The 17,957-nt window shown below is 37.6% G+C and overlaps 1 protein-coding gene across 3 annotated transcripts in view; it reads left to right on the top strand.

The window, feature by feature from the left end:
* Positions 1–17,957, top strand: part of TTC29 (tetratricopeptide repeat domain 29) — a 273,501-nt gene that overhangs the window by 119,404 nt on the left and 136,140 nt on the right. For all 3 annotated transcript variants that reach the window (XM_027513394.1, XM_027513395.1, XM_027513393.1), the window contains one exon: positions 5,835–5,926. In XM_027513394.1, coding sequence (XP_027369195.1) covers positions 5,835–5,926 — 92 coding nt within the window. The remainder of the gene's footprint in view (positions 1–5,834; positions 5,927–17,957) is intronic.

Raw genomic sequence — 17,957 nt, 5'->3', positions numbered from 1 at the left:
TCAGTGTTCATTCAATATAACATATTTGAAGCAAAAGATTACTGTATTTACTGCATGTCAGATACCACGCCTTTGCAGAAAGTGTATAAGAGCCTTTACGTGATGGGGAAACAGTTCTGTTTACCCTCATTTTTATCGCCTTCTCCCATCGCCTATTGCTGTCACTAGTAAAATGCTCTCAGTGCCGTTGCTGCCCAGTCTGGTCCTCAGCCTGTTACTGCAGCGCTTGTCAGAAATCATTAGCCACTGATTTCTTTGACTAATGTTGCAGTTGATTGTCTGAATCATGTTCAGACGCTGTAAATGAGGCAGAAACATCCTTTCTGCTCACCAACTGTGAAATGGCTAAAGGGGGTTAGATTGCCAGAAATCAGAATAAATGTATTTCCGATAAGATTTGACAATGATTTCAAGCTCAAGATGGCAAACTTGATTTTTTTATTTCTGTATTTCTTATTGCACAAGAATAAATCTGTATCATTTCCTTTTTCTCTTCAAAGTAATGCACAGTGTAGAGCTCAGTGCTGCACCTTGGTTATAAAGTGGCACAATTCGGGTTTTGTGTAGGGCTGTATAACAAAACGTTCGCTCTGCTGCCTTTTTATGGTGGGCAAGGAAGAAAAAGATTTTAAAAAATGCACCCCAGGCAATGGGCTCATAACTTCTTATTTACAGACAAGTCTGATGGATCCCTGTTGTGGTTTTATAAATGTATTTTGGTGCAGTTGGGTTTATTTAAACTCTTCCAGAACTCTTAGACTTGTAGACAAAATTTGAAATAAAATGTTAAAATGTTGAGCAAAACTGTTGGGGTTTCATCCTCACTTTTTTGGGAGTGTCCTGGATGCCTCTGTGAGTTTGGAGGCTTTAAGGAGGAAAACATAGCTCTTTCAGGTATGGGAAGAACCATCACATGAAAGAGGAATGGACTTATCTTGTCCCACAAAACACAACCTTGGCTAGCAGGCAGAGTATAGATTTTGATTCAACTTAACTAAAAAACTTTTTTCATGTAACTCTCCAATGATTCAGTGCCTAGTCTCACAGGAGTATAGTCTCCCATCAGGAAAATTGTTCTAGCAAAGACTAGATGAGAATTTCTCAATGGCAGTGCTATTTACATTTGGAACTGGTCACTTCTTTGTCATGGGAGAAGCGGGTATATAGGCTGTTGGGCTGCATCCCTGGCTTCTCCCAATTATGACAGCCTAAAACATGTCCAGACATTGCCAAATATCCCCTATGAGGCAAACAACCCCCGTTTGAGAACCACTCAGTTAGATAAGACTTGGGAAAACTAAGCAGGTGCTTCATTCAAATCCTTAGGAGTAGAACCTTATAACATCTTTTCAAGGTAGACTTTATTCATTTCAATGTTATACCCAAGGAAATAAAACTCACAGATACTAAGTCACTTGACACATGTCACTTAGCTCAGTAGTAAGCCTGTCTGACTCGAGTCTAAGGTATTTAAAGAAAATTTGAGCACCCAGAGGGAGATTTGATTAATTTCCCATAAGGCCCTTCCAAAGCCTGGTCAATGCCCTCAGAATAAAAGTCCCAACTGGTTTCAAGTATTGCATTAACTAAGGAAGAGAGTAGTGGGAGGAAGGTAGTAAGTGGACAAAGAAATGTGTATAGAAAAATTACCAAAAATCTGAAATAAAAGAAGCGGAGATTACTGAAAATTTTGAAAAGCTACAAAATTACCATCTCAAATGGGCTAGATGCTGTAACTTATTTTAGATGTCATTTTCCATGGGTTATTTTCCTACAGAAACAATGGCAGTTTGGGTCACCAGCCAGAGTGCAGAAACCCATTTTAAACTTCATGCCACGGATCTTTATTAGTTTGAGTTGTGCATGCTCTGTGCCATGCCAGAAGGAGACAGAAAAGTATTTCCCCTCCTTTCCCTAAGCATTAAACCTTGAAACTTTGGAATGATGGGAAACCAGGCAGCCAACTGCACCATCTTTGATGTGGCATTTTCACCAAACACATGGAGCTGCCTAGAAAGTAGAAAAGACAAAAACTATGAATTTCCCTTCCCCTAGACTTAGCGACTAAATGACCACCATCACAATGAGTTTTGAATGCATCAAAATACTTTGCACCTGATATTCTTTTTTCTCTTCTCTTATCTCTTATCTTTGATTTGTGATGACAGAATTTAACCTTCCAGACACTAGATTTGTTTCCAACAAATTGCATGCCACAGGGATATTCAATCAAATACAGTGGATCTTTCAGATTTCCACACTGTATTTTCTCACTTAAAGTATTCTTTGTAAAGAAGATTCCACTATTTGTCTAGTGATTTAAGTTGATCGATATTCATTAATTTGCAAATTGTACCTTAATTAAAAAGCAGGTAACATAACTTACTGTAAGGTCAATATAACACATCTTTATTTTCTACACAATTTGAGTTTTTTTGAGGTATTTAATATTCATTTTTTGAATTGAAGAATAATTGATTTACAATATGTTGTTAGTTTCAGATATACAGCAAAGTGAATCAGTTTTTTTTTTCAGATTATTTTCCATTATAAATTATTACAAGATATTGAACAGTGTCCCCAAAGTAAACCTTTGTTGCTTATCTATTTTATGCACAGTAGTGTATATCTGTTAATCCTGTACTCCTAATTTATCTCTCCCTTTCCTCTTTGATAATTAACAGTTTGTTTTCTATGTCTGTGAGTCTGTTTCTATTTTGTACATAGATACTTTTGTATTATTTTTTGGATTCCACATATAGATGATATCCTATACTATTTATCTTTGTCTGACTTACTTCACTCAGTATGCTAATCTCTAGGGCCATCCATTTGCTGCAAATGGCGTTATTTCATTCTTCGTGGCTCAGTAGTATTCCACTGTGTACATATACAACATCTTGTTTATCCACTCATCTGTCGATGGACGTTTAGGTGGCTTCCACGTCTTGTAAACAGTGCTTCAGTGCACATTGGTGTGCGTGTATCTTTTTTTTTTTTTTTGAAGGAGATAAGCATATTCCTTTAATCCTCAAATGGGAAAGGCCTTTAAATAAGGGCCTTTATCTTTTTTTTTTTTAAATACAAATTTATTTATTTTAATTGGAGGTTAATTACTTTACAATATTGTATGGCACATATCTTTTTAAATTAGAGATTTTGTCTTTTCTGGATATATGCCCAGGAGTGGGATTGCTGGATCATATGGTAGCTCTACTTTTAGTTTTTTAGGGAACCTCCCTACTATTTTCCTTAGTGGCTGCAGCAATTTGCATTCCCACCAACAGTTATTTTCTACACAATTTATAATGTTATGTTATTTTTCCACATACCATATATATGTATATTATATATGTGTGTGTGTGTATATATATATATATAATGTATTCCCCTTTGGGCCAGTAATGAACTATATTTTTCACACTGCCTGTATACTTCCTATTTTTAGGTAAAGTGTTTAACCTGAGTGATGAACTCTCTCAAGTCACAAATGGAATGTGTTGTCTTTACTCTGAGGAGGGGTTCTCCAGGAGCTCTTCCCTGATGGCTGGTTAGCAGAGTCCCAGAAAATTCTCATCCCAAGTTCAAATAGCTCTCTGTATTATCTCACACCTCTCAGGGAGGTTTTCATTTCTGCTTCTGAGGAAAGCTTCTCAGGGAGATTTCTTAGGCCAGATGTGTTGGGTGTAGTAGAAGTGCATCTTGCATCCCAGTCTTCTTCCTCTAAGGTGAGTGTTCATTCCAGCCAACCCCATCATGTTCCATGAGGAAGCTTCTGTAAAACCAAGTCCAAGGTCAAAACTAGAAGCCCAGACTGAGCTGGTATTTGCCCCGGCTGCTCCCTGGGAGTGCTGCATACTTGTGTGGGAGAAGAGCCATCAATACTGAAGTGTTTACCTATCTGTCTTGGGCACCTATCCTCCTAACCATGGTCAAAGGAGGCACAGTCCTAGGATAATGCTGGGCACTTCCAGATGTTACATTACTGCTTCCGGGTTCACAGTGAGCAGGGGCATGGGAGCATGGTGCAGGATAAGCAGTTGAAGCTCTGGAGAAACTTGTCTTCAGTCATTACTAATTCAGACAGCTGCGTCAGTGCAAACCTCTGTACCACTAGACTGTAAATGCCTTGAAGGTCTGTAGGCATGCTTTCTTCTCTGTAAGATTTTCCAGGGTCTAATATTGGGCTTTCCCAGTGGCTCAGCGGTAAAGAATCCACCTGTAGCACAAGAGCTGCAGGAGATCCAGGATCGATCTCTGGGTCAGGAAGATTCCCTTGGAGGAGGGCATGGCAACCATACTCCGGTATTCTTGCCTGGAGAATTCCGTGGACAGAGGAGCCTGGCAGGCTATATATAATAGTCCATGGGGTCGCAAAGAGTCAGACATGACTGAAGCAACTTGGCATGCAAGCATGCAGGGTCTATCACAGCACTGGCATCCAATAACAATATTTACTGAATAAATTGTTTTTTACATAAAAATATAGTAATATTTGATCTTTAAATTTCTAGAATGTCATATAAAACATGTATAGGCCAAAAGAGACACTAGACAGTCTCTTCCTAAATATTTTGATGTTTGGATTTAATAAAGTCTCTTATAAATTCACAAAATTCAAAGATTCTGTCCTTTGACTCAGAAAGCTGTATGTCATGTCATATCAGACAGTCATTTGTGCAGGACAGAGTGAACAGAAAATTCTCAGGTTCATACAAGACTTACTAAGAGGCTTAAAAATAAAAATCGAATTGTTGAACTTCACAGGTTTAACAGGAATTACAACACCGGGTCAAGATGTATCAGTAAGTTTTAATATCAGTATTATGTCAAACAGTCACTAGTAAACCACACACAGACACACACAAATTAGGAGGTATCACCATGGCCTCACTAAAATTATCTCCTAAATATTAACTTTAAGAAAATAAAGATGGATAGCAACACTGTCTCTAACATGCAAACTTTCTAAGATGCCTAATTCAGGTTGAAGACACATCCTGAATGTCCATCTTCCCTCATGCTGACTCTCTCTCAACGCTGTCAAATGACTTTCACTAATTCTTTCTTAGAAAATGTGCAAAAAGGATTTCCATAGAGGTCTTTAGAGATTTCCTGTGTCTTCATGTGTGTAATAGGTTGGGTCAAGTAACAATGAAGGAGGAAGAAGGAATTTTATTTTCCTCCTTCTAGCCCTTGAAAAGGAAATAGAATAAAAAGGAAAATCATACCATGAGATGTCAGTGTTAAATTAAGATCATATGTTTGGCTGTGGCAGCCATAATCTTTTGATTATTGAAGAGATTGTTGGTAATGAAGTACATTTGTAAGAAATAGTTTTAGTGTATTCTGAACACGTGTACAAACTGTGAGATATGCCTCTAATAAAACGATAGATTTAGAAATTGCCTGGCACCTAAATTCATGCTTTTCAAACAGCTATTTATAGGAAGAGAAGTGATATTTAACCTACCCTAGTAGACTATTGTAATCTGCCTTATATTACCTAAGATAATAGTCCTATATTTTCAAATAATGTTGTAACCCATTCAGTTTTTATTCACACCTAAGTTATATCAATTGGAAGATTTTGGATTGTGCAGGAAAAGAATTATTTTTACAAAAGTAAGACTTCACTGTCAAGGCTCAAAGAGATCACTGTGAAACGAGCAATACAATAGATAAAAATAAACCAAACCAACATGAATTTTTAATAAAAAATTTTATGGTGACCTGAAAAACAACTATTAATTTGGATCTTTTCTGTTTTGAAACGAAACATCAGTGAATCTGGTCATGTTATATGTTTAATATGTATTGCTCTTTCCCCATAGGTCCTCAACACTTACGGCAAAATCTCTGCAGACCTGGATGATGATCTCAGCCTGGGGAGAGCCTATAAAGCCACGGCCAAGGTCCTGCAGAGGTGAGTTTGCACATCCTTGTCTTGCTGTCACTGTGAATTCACTCAACTGTGAAAGACTTAGATTGTTTGAGGTCTGTCACTTTCCATTACTGCCTGCTTAAATTTTAAGCAGTGCCCTTCTTAAGTGACCCTTTCATCATAAGTTATTTTAAGCCAAGGTGGTATTTTTAAACTTGCACCTAAACTCTTCTTTGTCTGTTCCTCCTCCATATTATTTTATGTTTTAAATTTCTGGAAGTTTGGTGATGACCTTGAATGAGAGGAGAAAATCAGGTCACCTCTCACAGGTTAAAAAAGCAGAGAGCACATAGGCAGTACGCTTCAGTGACTGTGGTTCACCGTAACCTTTCCAGATCTCTTCTTTGAGGAAAGCTTCCATTTTATGCTTCTACCATTAAGACATCCATCTCTCCTTTGAGCACATCTGGATAAACGATCAGGTGCAAAAACAATATTCCCAGTGTTTCATTTAAAACAGAAAAATTGAACAAAAATATACATAAACAACTTGTGATACAATTTTTTCCATGGAAAATATATGATATGGCATTCACTCATCATATTGTGATCGTTGTGTACTCCATTTAATCACTGCATTATATTTAGCCAAGATAGAGTAAGAATAAGAAAAGTTATCAAAGTTATGGCCTTGGTTTTTGGTATGTTACCTTATATCCAAGATATAGCTTTTAAATAGTTTTGTAGTAGTAGTATTAACTATGTAGTAGTAATACAGAGTATTACTATGTAGTAGTAATAGTACTAGTAAATATTGTTGTTATTGTTGTTTAGTCCACTTCTGTCTGACCCACTTGCAACCCCATGGACTGTAGCCTTCCAGCCTACTCTGCCCATGGGATTTCCCAGACAAGAATACTTGACTGGGTTGCCCTTTCCTTCTCAAGGGGATCTTCCCGACCCAAGGATCGAACCTGCGTTTCCTACATCGGCAGGCAGATTCTTTACTGCTGAGCCACCAGGGAAGCCCAGAAGTAAATATAGATTGTGTCAAATTCTGATTTGTTCCTATCTGTATTTCAGTTGTAAATACATACAACTGGTGGTGTTTTAAAAGGTAAAATTATTATTCCAAAGGCACTTAGAATGTCTAATGCATTGAAAACGGATCTTCATTGTGTAATTATCATTGCCAATATAATAATCATTAAATATTAACTAAATAATTAATTAAATATCAAAACACCAACACCAATGAAGTGTAAGGTGCCGAACAAAATAAACTAAGTGCACTGCAGTCTTCGCTGGATGAACGATTGGGACAGACATGTTTATAAGAAGGGTATGGACATATACTCTAGGAAGGCAGGGCCAGCCAGGGGTAAAGCAAGCAACCTGTGAGCATTGTGGTCCCTTCAAATGAAGGTTGATAACCGTCCTGTGGATGATCAACCTCGCTATCCCTTAAACTTTTCTTTTCCAAACAATCACTGGAAAGAAGCAGATGTTTGAACACACAAAAAAGAGATATGTAAGGATTCAATTTAATGTCTGTCTGGAGCACACCAACTCTGTACCATTTTGTTCAGCTCATTTTGATTATTTAATTGCTTGAGTCTGCTGTGAACCCTGTTTAGAATCAGTAGGAAACAACTGGATGATTTGTCTTGCCTTGTAGCAGCAGACCTAGCCTAAGCCTAGACAGTTAAATAAATGCATCCCTTAACATGCTTAAAAAATAATTTCTACAAAATGACATTGTGTTTTAATATAACCAAAGAGATAAAACTTCAGGGAAAAATCTTTTCTTCTATAACCTGTTATATTGAGCACTAACTGTGTCACAAAACAAGCGTTGGTCTTCACCTTTGGTTACTGATAGTCTTTATAGTTATTTTTGAAACTTCTGAAAACCTGTGGTCATCTTAAAATACTTCTCACCTGTTAAACTGGGGTCTCATCTGGAATATTTTATTTTCCACTCCATGATGTGAATTTCTCATCTATATTGTATACCTTTTGATGAAGGTGAAAGAGGAGAGAGAAAAAGCTGGCTTAAAATTTAACATTCAAAAACTAAGATCATGGCATCTTGACCCCATCACTTTATGGCAAATAGATAGGGACAAAATGAAAACGGTGACAGACTTCATTTTCTTTGGCTCCAAAACCAAGGCAGACAGTGACTACAGCCACAAAATTAAAAGACACTTATTTGTTGGAAGTAAAGCTATGACAAAGCTAGACAGTGTATTAAAAAGCAGAGACATCACTTTGCTGACAAAGGTCGGTATAGTCAAAGCTGTAGTTTTTCCAGTAGTCACATATAGATGTAAGAGTTGGACCAAAATAAAGCTGAGCACTGAAGAACTGATTATTTCAAACTGTGGTGCTGAAGAAAAGACTCTTGAGCGTCCCATGGACTGCAGAGATCAAACCAGTCAATCTTAAAGAAAATCAACCCTGAATATTCGTTGGAAGGACTGATGCTGAACTCTAATACTTGGGCCACCTGATGGGAAGAGCTGACTCACTGGAAAAGATCCAGGTGCTGGGAAAGATCGAGGGCAGGAGGAGAAGTGGGTGACAGAGTATGAGATGGTTGCATGGCATCATGGACTCAGTGGACATGAGTTTAAGCAAAATCAATGAGATGGTGAAGGACAGGGAAGCCTAGCTTGCTGCAGTTTATGGGGTCCCAAAGAATTAGACACAACTTAGCAAGTAAATAGCAGCAATACCGTAAAACCTGAGGGGAGAGCTGAACAATTAGTTTTACAACAACAACAGTCAAATGTTTTAATTTGGCTGCTTAAGCATTATTTGATAAAAAGGGTCCACATATATGTCCATATATATATGTGTATATATATATATATATATATATATATATATAAATCAACTCTACTTCAACTCTATATATATATATATTGATTTACAACATTGTGGTAGTATCTAATATATAGCAAAGTGATACATATATATCACTTTGTTCATAAAAGAATATTTTATATTCTTTTCCATTATGGTTTGTTACAGGATATTGAATATAGTTCCCTGTGATATATAGTAGGACTTTGTTGTTTATTTTATATATGGTAGTTTGTATCTGCTAATCTGAAACTCCCATTTTATCCTTTCACCCTCTTCCCCTTTGGTAACCATAAGTTTGTTTTCTGTCTGTGAATCTGTTTCTGTTTTATAAATCCGTTTGCATCATATTTTAAATTCCACATATAAGTGATATCATGTGATATTTGTCTTTCTCTGACAACTTCACCTCATATGATAATCTCGAGGTCCATCCATGCTGCTCCGAATGGCGTTATTTCATTCTTTTTTATGACTGAGTAATATTCTGTTGCATATATATACCACATCTTTATCCATTCATCTCTTGATGGACCCTCAGGTTGCTTCCATGGCTGTTATAAATAGTGCTGCTATAAACTTTGTGGTGGATGAATCTTTTAGAATGAGAATTTTTGTCTCTTCTGGATAGAAGCTCAGGAATGGGATTGCTGGCTCATATCGTAGTTCTGTTTTTAGTTTTTTAAGCAATGTCCATACTATTTTCCATAGTGGCTGCACTAATTTATATTCCTACCAACACTGTAGGAGAGTTCCCTTTTCTCCATACTCTCTCCACCATTTATTGTTTGTAGACTTTTTAATGTTGGCCATTCTAATCAGTGTGAGGTGATTGTAGTGTTGTTTTGCATCTCTCTAATAATTAGCAAAGTTAATCATTTTTCCATGTCTCTATTGGCCATCTGTATGTCTTCTTTGGAGAAATGTCTATTTAGGTCTTCTGCCCGTTTTTGATTGAGTTGTTCATTTTTTACATATTGAGTTGTATGAAGTATTTGTATATTTTGGAAATTAAGCCCTGTTATTTGCATGGTTTACAAAGATTTTCTCACAGTCTGTAGGTTATCTTATCATTTTGTTTATGGTTTCTTTTGCTGTGCAAAAAAGTAAGTTTAATTCAGTCCCATTTGTTTAATAGCCTTGCTTTTATTTACATTGAGCTTCCCTGGTGGCTCAGACTGTAAAGCGTTTGCCTGCAGTGCGAGAGACCTGTGTTCCATCCCTGGGTCAGGAAGATCCCCTGGAGAAGGAAATGGAAACCCACTCCAGTATTCTTGCCCAGAAAATTCCATGGACAGAGGAGCCTGGTGGGCTACAGTCCATGGGGTCACAAAAGAGCTGGACATGACTAAATGACTTCACTTATATTTACATTGACTTGCGAGACTGATCTACAAAAACATTGCTATAATTTATGTCAGAGACTGTTTTGCTCATGTTGTCTTCTAGGAGTTTTATGGTGTCATGTCTTATATTTAAATCTTTAAGCCATTTTGAGTTTATTTTTGTGAACAGTGCAAGGGATTGTTCTAATATCATTGATTTAAAAGTGGCTGTCAAAGAGGAAAAAAGGAAAACAAATTAAAAGAGATGAGGACAATCTCAGAGACCTCCAGGACAATATTAAATTCCACAACATTCAAATCATAGGAGTCCCGGAAGAAAAAGACAAAAAGAAAGACCATGAGAAAATACTTGAGGAGAAAATAGTTGAAAACTTCCCTAAAATGGAGAAGGAAATAATCACCCAAGTCCAAGAAACCCAGAGAGTCCCAAACAGAATAAACTCAAGGCGAAACACCCCAAGACACATAGTAATCAAATTAACAAAGATCAAACACAAAGAACAAATATTAAAAGCAGCAAGGGAAAAGCAACAAATAACACACAAGGGGATTACCATAAGGATAACAGCTGATCTTTCAACAGAAACTCTTCAGGACAGGAGGGAATGACAAGACATACTTAAAGTGATGAAAGAAAATAATCTACAGCCCAGATTACTGTACCCAGCAAGGATCTCATTCAAATACGAAGGAGAAATCAAAAGCTTTACAGACAAGCAAAAGCTCAGAGAATTCAACACCACCAAACCAGCTCTCCAACAAATGCTAAAGGATATTCTCTAGACAGGAGACATAAAAACGGTGTACAAACTCGAACCCAAAACAATAAAGTAAATGGCAACAGGATCATACTTATCAATAATTACCTTAAATGTAAATGGGTTGAATGCCCCAACCAAAAGACAAAGACTGGCTGAATGGATACAAAAACAAGACCCCTATATATGTTGTCTACGGAGACCCACCTCAAAACAGGGGACACATACAGACTGAAAGTGAAGGGCTGGAAAAGATATTCCATGCAAATAGAGATCAAAAGAAAGCAGGAGTAGCATTACTCATATCAGATAAAATAGACTTTAAACCAAAGGCTGTAAAAAGAGACAAAGAAGGACACTACATAATGATCAAAGGATCAATCTAAGAAGAAGATATAACAATTATAAATATATATGCACCCAACATAGGAGCACCACAATAAGACAAATGCTAACTAGTATGAACGGGGAAATTAACAATAACACAATAATAGTGGGAGACTTTAATACCCCACTCACACCTATGGATAGATCAACTAAACAGAATATTAACAAAGAAAACAAACTTTAAATGACACAATAGACCAGTTAGACCTAATTGATATCTATAGGACATTTCATCCAAAAACAATGAATTTCACCTTTTTCTCAAGTGCACATGGAACCTTCTCCAGGAGAGATCACATCCTGGGCCATAAATCCAGCCTTGGTAAATTCAAAAAATTGAAATCATTCCAAGCATCTTTTCTGACCACAATGCAGTAAGATTAGATCTCAATTACAGGATAAAAAATATTAAAAATCCCAACATATGGAGGCTGAACAACACGCTGCTAAATAACCAACAAATCATGGAAGAAATCAAAAAGAAATCAAAATTTGCATAGAAACTAATGAAAATGAAAACACAACAACCAAAAACCTGTGGGACACTTTAAAAGCAGTCCTAAGGGGAAAGTTCATAGCAATACAGGCATACGTCAAGAAACAAGAAAAAAGTCAAATAAATAACCTAACCCTACACCTAAAGCAACTAGAAAAGGAAGAAATGAAGAACCCCAGGGTTAGTAGAAGGAAAGAAATCTTAAAAATTAGGGCAGAAATAAATGCAAAAGAAACAAAAGAGACCATAGCAAAAATCAACAAAGCCAAAAGCTGGTTCTTTGAAAGGATAAATAAAATTGACAAACCATTAGCCAGACTCATCAAGAAACAAAGGGAGAAAAATCAAATCAATAAAATTAGAAATGAAAATGGAGAGATCACAACAGACAACACAGAAATACAAAGGATCATAAGAGACTATCAACAATTATATGCCAATAAAATGGACAACGTGGAAGAAATGGACAAATTCTAGAAAAGTACAACTTTCCAAAACTGGACCAAGAAGAAATAGAAAATCTTAACAGACCCATCACAAGCACAGAAATTGAAACTGTAATCAAAAATCTTCCAGCAAACAAAAGCCCAGGTCCAGACGGCTTCACAGCTGAATTCTACCAAAAATTTAGAGAAGAGCTAACACCTATCCTGCTCAAACTCTTCCAGAAAATTGCAGAGGAAGGTAAACTTCCAAACTCATTCTATGAGGCCACCATCACCCTAATACCAAAACCTGACAAAGATCCCACAAAAAAAGAAAACTACAGGCCAATATCACTGATGAACATAGATGCAAAAATCCTTAACAAAATTCTAGCAATCAGAATTCAACAACACATTAAAAAGATCATACATCATGACCAAGTGGGCTTTATCCCAGGGATGCAAGGATTCTTCAATATCCGCAAATCAATCAATGTAATACACCACATTAACAAATTGAAAAATAAAAACCATATGATTATCTCAATAGATGCAGAGAAAGCCTTTGACAAAATTCAACATCCATTTATGATAAGAACTCTCCAGAAAGCATGAATAGAAGGAACATACCTCAACATAATAAAAGCTATATATGACAAACCCACAGCAAACATGATCCTCAATGGTGAAAAATTCAAAGCATTTCCTCTAAAGTCAGGAACAAGACAAGGGTGCCCACTCTCACCACTACTATTCAACATAGTTTTGGAAGTTTTGGCCACAGCGATCAGAGCAGAAAAAGAAATAAAAGGAATCCAAATTGGAAAAGAAGAAGTAAAACTCTCACTGTTTGCAGATGACATGATCCTCTATACAGAAAACCCTAAAGACTCCACCAGAAAATTACTAGAACTAATCAATGATTATAGTAAAGTTGCAGGATATAAAATCAACACACAGACATCCCTTGCATTCCTATACACTAATAATGAGAAAACAGAAAGAGAAATTAAGGAAATAATTCCATTCACCATTGCAACGGAAAGAATAAAATACTTAGGAATATATCTACCTAAAGAAACTAAAGACCTATATATAGAAAACTATAAAACACTGGTGAAAGAAATCAAAGAGGACACTAATAGATGGAGAAATATACCATGTTCTAGGATTGGAATAATCAATATTGTGAAAATGAGTATACTACCCAAAGAAATCTATAGATTCAATGCAATTCCTATCAAGCTACCAATGGTATTCTTCACAGAGCTAGAACAAATAATTTCACAATTTGTATGGAAATACAAAAAACCTCGAATAGCCAAAGCAATCTTGAGGAAGAAGAATGGAACTGGAGGAATCAACCTACCTGACTTCAGGCTCTACTACAAAGCCACAGTCATCAAGACAATATTGTACTGGCACAAAGAGAAATATAGATCAATGGAACAAAATAGAAAGCCCAGAGATAAATTGACGCACCTATGGACACCTTCTCTTTGACAAAGGAGGCAAGAATATACAGTGGAGAAAAGACAATGTCTTTAACAAGTGGTGCTGGGAAAACTGGTCAACCACTTGTAAAAGAATGAAACTAGAACACTTTCTAGCACCATACACAAAAATAAACTCAAAATGGATTAAAGATCTAAACATAAGACCAGATAAAACTCTTAGAGGAGAACATAGGCAAAACACTCTCCGACATACATCACAGCAGGGTCCTCTATGACCCACCTCCCAGAATATTGGAAATAAAAGCAAAAATAAACAAATGGGATCTAATTAAAATTAAAAGCTTCTGCACAACAAAATAAACTCTAAGCAAGGTGAAAAGACAGCCTTCAGATTTGGAGAAAATAATAGCAAATGAAGCAAATGAAAAACAACTAATCTCAAAAATATACAAGCAACTCCTACAGCTCAATTCCAGAAAAATAAACGACCCAATCAAAAAATGGGCCAAGGAACTAAACAGAGATTTCTCCAAAGAAAACATACAGATGGCTAACAAACACATGAAAAGATGCTCAACATCACTCATTATCAGAGAAATGCAAATTAAAACCAAAATGAGGTACCATTTCACGCCAGTCAGAATGGCTACAAATCCAAAAGTCTACAAGCAATAAATGCTGGAGAGGATGTGGAGAAAAGGGAACCCTCTTACACTGTTGGTGGGAATGCAAACTAGTACAGCCACTATGGAGAACAGTGTGGAGATTCCTTAAAAAACTGAAATAGAACTGCCATACAACCCAGCAATCCCACTGCTGGGCATACACACCGAGGAAACCAGAATTGAAAGAGACACGTGTACCCCAATGTTCATTGCAGCACTGTTTATAATAGCCAGGACATGGAAGCAATCTAGATGTCCATCAGCAGATGAATGGATAAGAAAGCAGTGGTACATATACAAAATGGAGTATTACTCAGCCATTAAAAAGAATACATTTGAATCAGTTCTAATGAGGTGGATGAAACTGGAACCTATTATACAGAGTGAAGTAAGCCAGAAAGAAAAACACCAATACAGTATACTAATGCATATATATGGAATTTAGAAAGATGGTAACGACAACCCTGTATGCAAGACAGCAAAAGAGACACAGATGTATAAAACAGTCTTTTGGACTCTGTGGGAGAGGGAGGGGGGGATGATTTGGGAGAATGGCATTAAAACATGTATAATATCATATAAGAAATGAATTGCCAGTCCAGGTTCAATGCAGGATACAGGAAGCTTGGCGCTGGTGCACTGGGATGACCCAGAGGGATGGTATGGGGAGGGAGGTGGGAGAGGGGTTCAGGGTGGGGAACATGTGTACACCTGTGGTGGATTCATGTTGATGTATGGCAAAACCAATACAGTATTGTAAAGTAAAAAATAATAATAATAATAATAAAATTTTTTAAAAATAAAAATAAAAAATAAAAGTGGCTGTTCAACTTTCTGAACACAACTTGCTGAAGAGACTTTTTCTCCACTGTACTTTCTTTGTCAAAGATTAATTGACAATAGGTGTGTTGGTTTACTTCTGGGCTCTCTATTTTGTTCCATTAATACATTCGTCTGCTCTTGTACAAATAGCACACTCTTTTAATTACTTTAGCTTTGTAGTATTGTCTTAAATCTTGGATGGTTGTGGCTCCCGCTTTGTTCTTTTTGCTCAAGATTGCTATGGCAATTCTGGGTATTTTATGGCTCCATATAAATTCTAAGATTATATGTTTTAATTCTATGAAAAATGTCATGGGTAATTTGATAGGGATCTCATTAAATCTGTAGAGTGCTTTGGGAAGTATGGCCATTTTAAACACTATTAATTCCTCCAATCCAAGAGTATGGGTTATCTTTCCATCTCTTTGTATTGTCTTCAATTAATCAGTGTTATATAATTCTCAGCATATAGATCTTTCACCTTTGTAGGGTTTATTCCTAAGTATTTTATTTTTTGATATGTTTAAAAGGGATTTTTTAGCATGTTGTTCTTACTGTTTTTACGTGTTGTTGGATTCAGTTTGCTAATACTTTGTGAAGAATTTTTGCGTCTACACTTATAAAAAATATTGGCCTTTAATTTTCTTTTTTGGTACTATCTTTGTCTGGTTTTGGTATCAGGGTAATGCCTTTATAGAATGATATTGAGGGGTATCCCCTGCTTTCAGTCTTTTGGAAGAGTTTGATAAGGATTGGTATGAATTCTTTGTATGTTCAGTAGAATTCTACATTAAAGCCATCTGGGACTGACTTTAGTTTGCAGGGAGTTTTGTTTTTATTTCTGTTTTTACATATTCTATTTCACTTCCAGTGATCAGTAACTTCAAATTACTGTTTCTTCTTGATTCAGCTTTGGTGTCCTGTATGTTTCTAGAAGCTAGTTCATTTTTCTAAACTGTCAAATTCGTTGGCATATTGATCGTTATTCATAGTATTCTCTTACTTTTCTGAATTTCTGTGGTATCAGTTGTTATTTATCCTCTTTCATTTCTTATTTTGTTTATTTGGGTCCTCTCTGCACAACCAGAGCACTCCCACTGGAGAGAAGCCACTGAGTATTCCTCCTCAGGGACTGTCCACCAGGAAGTGAGTTCTGTGGTGTCCCCTGCCGTTCATTGTGTGGGCTTACAAAGTGCACTGTGTGGGGAACTGCTCTTGACAGTGTCTCAACCATGGGAATGCAGGCAGTGTGCCCTGGTGTCCCTGAGGCACTGCATTCACAAAGCCACCAGTGCAGATGTGTAGGTACAGATCCACTGAGGTCGTGTGCCAGAACCGCAGTAATGCCAATACCACACTGTTTCAATTACTGTAGCTTTGTAATATTGTCTGAAGTCTGGGAGGGTTATGCCTCCTGCCTGGACCTGCCGTGGGAGCTATGGAAGCATCCCAGACCCTGGCCCCATCCCAGTGTGTGTGTATCCTCAGAGTCTGCAGTGACTAACCCCAGCAGCAGCAGTGGCAAAAATTCACAGATCACACAACCATGTGGAGAGGATTCAGATTTCAGCTCTGCTTCCTAAGCGGTGTGGCCCCTGGGGATTGGCTCTGATTTCAGCCCTGCTCCCATGTGTGGGCAACCTTCTGGCACCTGCATGTTCCCAAACTTGTAGGAGCAGAGCCACACCAGCTCTGCTGGCACACAGAGAGGGGACCCCTGCCCCTCCCTCTGTGTGCCTGTTAATAGTAATGCTTCACTTCTAGACTCCTTCTGAATATACCCCCTACTTGCAGTCTGTCCCACACTCTAGCCCCTTTAAGCTGTCTCTGCACAGCCAACCCCAGTCCTTCCCCTAGGTCTGTCCCCTGAAGCCTGGGTTTCAGCGCTCAGCTCCTGTGCACACCAGCAAATATGCATCTTGGGCTGGGGAGTGCAGCGAGGGGACTCAGACCATCTGTGCAGGTCTCTCTCTCTCTCTGTTCTACCTGCTGCAAGCTGGTTGCTGCACTCTTATCTAAGCCTCTGAGGCTGCCTTTCTGTCCAGCTGATCTCCTTACCGGTGAAGAGGCTTCTCGGAGTGAGAGAACTCTTCCTCTTTCACAGTTCCCTCCTCAGGACACAGGTCCTATAACAGTTCCTTTGCCCTCCTTTTTTCATCCTACCTGGATATGTGGTAATCTTTCTTACAATTTTTGCTGTTAGAGATCTTCTGCCAGCATTCAGTAGGCATTCTGTCAGAACTGTTTCACATGTAGGTGTATTTTTGATGTATTTGTGGAAGAATGTGATCTCCTTCTATTCCACCATCTTGATTGGAGACTCTCGGATCCAGCTATATTTGATTTATCATGAAGTATGACGTGTTTTGGGGAGGATAGAGGCAACCGAGTAACAGCAATCTAATAACTGTTAGAGTAGTCTAACAACCTGCCTTGGGGAAAACATATAATGGACAATAAAATGTATTCTCAGCTCACTTTTATACTAAATGAAGTTAATTCCTCTTGCAAGAATTCCTATCTACTAAAATACCAATGAAGTCATCAGTGATTTGTATGGTAGATATGGGTTCTTAATTGTATAAATGTGGTACAATGGTAAAGAATCCACCTGCCAGTGCAGGAGACACAGGTTCTATCTCTGGGTCAGGAAGATCCCCTGGAGGAGGAAATGGCAAATCACTGTATTCTTGCCTGGGAAATTCCATGAACAGAGGAGCCTGGTGGGCTACAGTCCACGGGGTCACAAAGGATTGAACTTGACTGAACACATGCGTAGCCAGGTAATGCACAGAAGAGTATAGAAAAGGGTTCCTCCAAGGTCTTGAAGAAAGTGTCCCAAGGCC

Source organism: Bos indicus x Bos taurus, chromosome 17, assembly GCF_003369695.1.
Source record: "Bos indicus x Bos taurus breed Angus x Brahman F1 hybrid chromosome 17, Bos_hybrid_MaternalHap_v2.0, whole genome shotgun sequence".
NCBI lineage: Eukaryota > Metazoa > Chordata > Mammalia > Artiodactyla > Bovidae > Bos > Bos indicus x Bos taurus.
Note: the sequence above shows the minus strand (reverse complement) of the source record. Positions and strands in the feature narration are given on the sequence as shown.